This window comes from Tursiops truncatus, chromosome X, assembly GCF_011762595.2.
Source record: "Tursiops truncatus isolate mTurTru1 chromosome X, mTurTru1.mat.Y, whole genome shotgun sequence".
NCBI classification, from domain to species: Eukaryota; Metazoa; Chordata; class Mammalia; order Artiodactyla; family Delphinidae; genus Tursiops; species Tursiops truncatus.
In genome coordinates, this window is record NC_047055.1 from 23,521,610 (window position 1) to 23,526,121 (window position 4,512).

Consider the following 4,512-nt stretch of genomic DNA (forward strand, 5'->3'; position numbering starts at 1 on the left):
ATTTATATTTACTGCAAATTACACTTCCAGGACTTTAGCTTGGAGCTATCCCCCTTCACAGATATGTATAATAACATTGGGTTTAAGGTTATCACTGTAATAGCAACAGATAGGAAACAACCTAAACATTCCTCAGGAGCAGATTAAATAAATTATGGTATATTCATTCAGTAGAACCTTATGTAGCCAAAAAGGAAAGAGGTTCTTTGTTCCTTAACTACTGATATGGAATGACCTCCACTGGGGAAAACACTGTATATAGTTTGTTATCATTTGTATAAAAATCCCCATGTACATGTGTTTGTTCAGGCACAAAATCTTTTGCAAAAGGATACAGGAAAATAGCAAATGCCTGACTCCAGGGAGAGGAACTAGGAGCTGGGGGACAACCCAAATCACTTTGTATTGACCCAGGGGGAAAGTTATGTATTTAAATTTTTTTCAATTAAAAAAAATTATGGACTGATTATACACTTGAAAAATTACAAGAGTAATTTATGGTTGCAGAAGAAAAAACAAAGTCTTCTTATGAGAATCACTATAAAGTTATAACGTAAATACATTTTTTAATGTAAAAAGGCATAAAATTTCCTTTATGGACAACTTCTCACTTATCTACCATGTGTCAAATGTGCCTGTAATCCCATAAAATAAGTATGATTCTTATGAGAGAATAGAGCCAGATCAAATGCATCATTAAGAAAAAACATGCATACTAGACTATGAATTCTACTGAGAACAAAGGCCATTACTTTAAATACTTTCAAACTTCCTAGTTCCTGATAGGGTTTTCAGAACAGAGTTTCTTGGTTAATGAATAGCAAATTGATTTATTGGTTAAATTAGCAACTATGGAGCTTCCTGACAACAATATAAAATTAGTGGATAATTCACCAGAAACTAGCTTCTAGATTTTCATTTTAATTACTACTTTGAAACAACATAATTTAGTACCAAAGGTTTAAACGTCCAATATAAATGCTAGACTGTGAAATCAGCATTATTTATATTTCATCAGCTATACAAAACTCATCAATTTTTCTTTTGAAAACGGTAGCAGAAATCCCAAAGAATAAAAGAGAGACTACTAATTAAAGGTCATGTTTACTAATCTAGCACCGTAATTCCATTCTCAGGACCTCCCAAGTGGCTGGAAGGAGGAAGGGAAGAAGTGAGGATGTTGGAAAAGTGAGGGTTGCTCTTAACTTGTGGCCCCATTTGTGCTGTAAGGCAATGCAGGGTCTAGCAAAGAAGAAAATTGCTGAGGCTGGAGATGAAAACAAAAACTTTTGGTTCAGATGGTAAAGGAGGCCCTCAAGAACAGTAGAATCAGTTTATCTAGGAGGCAGTGCTAGAGTCGGCCTCATGAACTAGGGGGTTTCTTCTTGGCGTCCACGTCCTTTTTAATTTCTTCAGGTTTTTTAGACAGGTTTGGTATGTCACAGTTCTGAGCCAGATACATTCCCACCACGTTGCCAAGAGTAAATCCAAGCAGGAACTGGAGCATAGTGTTGGCAAGGAGGGCGCGAAGGGCCTCCCCTGGCGCGATGGGTCAACAATTGTCACTCTTAATTTTAGCCATTCTAGTCGGTGTAAAGTGGTACCACATGTGGTTATCATTCGTAGTTTCCTAATGATTAATGAAGTTGAGAATATTTTCATGTGCTTAGTTGCTGTTCATTTACATTCTTTGGTGAAGTGTCTTCAAATATTTCTCCCAAATTATACTGAGTTGTTTTTCTTCTTAGTATTTAGTCGTAAGAGTGCTATTTATAAAACATATTATAGATACTAGTTATTTGTCAATTATATATAGAAAGAATCTTTTCTCCCAGTCTGGAGTTTGACTTTTCATTTTCTTCATATTACATTTCAAAGAGCAGAAGTTTTCATTTTGATGAAATCCAATTTATCTTTTTATTAATTTTATGATTAGTGCTTTTGTGTCATCTCTAAGATATTTTTGCCTATCCCAAAGTCACAAAGATTTTCTCCTATAGTTTCATTTAGATGATTTATACTCTTAGCTCTTTCAGTTAGACCTATGATCCATTTCAAATTTAGTTTTGTATATGGCATGAAATAAAGGTCAAGGTTCATTTTTTTCCATATGTATATTCAGTTAATTTAGCACTATTAACTTACTGGAAAGACTATCCTTTCCCCCATTGAATTTCTTGATAATTTTGTTGAAAATCAATTTACCATACATGCGTGGTTTTTTTTCTGGACTCTTTTGTGTTTCCTAGATCAATATGATCTATAATAATCTTTGAAACTAATTTTAGAGTAAGTTTTGAAACCAGATAATGTGAGTCACCAAACTTGTTACTCTTCTTCAAAATTGCTTTGACTAATATAATTCCTTTGCATTTCCATATTAATTTCAGAATCAACTATTAACTTTGCTATAAAAGCTGCTGGGAATTTATTTGGGTTTATAGGGAATCTATGGATTAGTTTGGGGAGAATTGACATGTTTACAATATTGAGACCTGAAATCCATGTACATGGTATATCACCTCATTTATTTAAATCTTTTAAAATTTCTCTCAGGAGTGTTTTTTAAAAGTTGTTTTTGTTTGTTTGTTTTGGTTTTTGTACACACTATTTAAGAGTCAGAGGAAGTTTCTTCCCCTTCCTAAATTGCTGGAAGTTTTTATCAGGAATAGGTGCTGAATTTTGTCAAATTCACTTTCTACATTCATAGGGAAAATTTTTTCTCCTTTATTATGTTATTATGGTAAAATATAATTGATTTTAAAATATCAAACCAGGTTTACATTCCTGGAATAAACACAATTGGTTATGATGTATTGATATTATCCCTCTAAGTACTGCTTCAGCTACATTCCCAAAATTTTGATATGTTGGGTTTTCATTTTCATTCAGTTCAAAACTTTATTATCTAATTCTCTTGTGATTTCTTCTTTGAACCATGGCTTATTTGAAGATTTGGGTTGTTTTTTTTAAATTTTATTTTATTTTTATTCTTTTCTTTTTAAAAAAAAATTTATTTATTTATTTTTGGCTGCATTGGGTCTTCATTGTCACGTGGGCTTTCTCTAGTTGCAGACAGTGGGGGCCACTCTTCATTGCGGTGCATGCGCTTCTCATCACGGTGGCTTCTCTTGTTGCAGAGCACGGGCTCTAGGAGAGCAGGCTTCAGTAGTAGCGGCTTGCGGGCTCTAGAACACAGGCTCAGTAGTTGCAGTGCGTGGGCTTAGTTGCTCCAGGGCATGTGGGATCTTCCCGGACCAGGGCTTGAACCCGTGTCTCCTGCACTGGCAGGCAGATTCTTAACCACTGTGCCATCAGGGAAGCCCTAAAGATTTGTTTTTAATATCTAAATATTTGGGGATTTTCCTAATATATTTCTGTTACTGGTTTCTAATTTCATTGTGATCAGAAAAAATCTGTATGACTTTAATCCTTTAAAATGTATTAATACTTCTTTTTATCACAGACCATATTCCGTATCTCAGTAACTACGCGATATGCACTTGAATATAATGTACATTTTGCTTTTGGGGGTGTGTTTTATAAATGTCAATTAAGTCAACTTAGTTATTAGTGTTTTTGTGTACAGATTTTGTGTGAACATAGTTTTTCATTTTGATGGAGTAAATACCCAGCAGTAAGATTGCTGTTTTGTATGGAAACCTTATGTGTAGCTCTGTAAAAAATGCCAACGTGTTTCCCAGAGTGGCTGGATTATTTTACATTCTCACCAGCAATGTATGAGTGACCAGTTTCTCCAAATTATTACCAGCATTTGGGGTTGTGATTTTTAAATTATGGCTATTATGATAGGTACCTAATAATATTACACTGTGGTTTTACTTTGCATTTCCTTAATACCTAATAAGGTTGAACACCTTTTCATATGCTCATTTGCCATATGTATATCTTCTTAGGTGAAATATCTCTTTATGCCTTTTCTCATTTTCTAATTGGATTCTTTGGGGGTTTGTGCTGTTGAGTTTTGACAGTTCTTTATAGATTCTAGACATTAACCTTTGTTGGATATGTGGTTTGTAAATATTCTTTTAGTCTGTAGCTTCTCTTTTCACCTCAAAAGGGTATTTCATGAAGTGAAATTTTCTAATTTTGATGAAGACCAATATATCATTTTTTCTCTATGAATTTGATATCCTCTAAGAACCTTTTCTAGCCCTAGATCCCACAGAGTTTTCTTTTTTCCCTAAAAGTTTCATAGTTTTACATTTGACATTAAAGTCTGTGATCCACCTTCAGTTAATTTGTACATAAGATGTGAGGTTTGGGTCAAGGTTCATTTATTTGGCTATGGATATGCAGTTGCTTCAGCACTATTTTTTGAAAAGGCTATCCTTAGCCCATTTAGTCTGCTTTACACCTTTAATGAAACTCTGTTGATGATACTTGTGTGCCTGTATTTCCAAGTTCTCTATTCTGTTCCATTGATCTATGTATCTTTCTCCACAATCACCACAGTCTTGATTACTGTAGCTATATAATAACTTTTAAAAT

General features: G+C 34.0%; 1 protein-coding gene across 1 annotated transcript; it reads right to left on the minus strand.

The window, feature by feature from the left end:
* Positions 1-1,021: 1,021 nt before the first annotated feature.
* Positions 1,022-1,511, minus strand: LOC109552473 (short transmembrane mitochondrial protein 1-like). The gene has a single exon (XM_019949443.2). It carries the CDS (start codon positions 1,505-1,507, stop codon positions 1,364-1,366), a length of 144 nt encoding a protein of 47 aa, XP_019805002.1. The 5' UTR covers positions 1,508-1,511; the 3' UTR covers positions 1,022-1,363.
* Between the last annotated feature and the right edge of the window lie 3,001 nt (positions 1,512-4,512).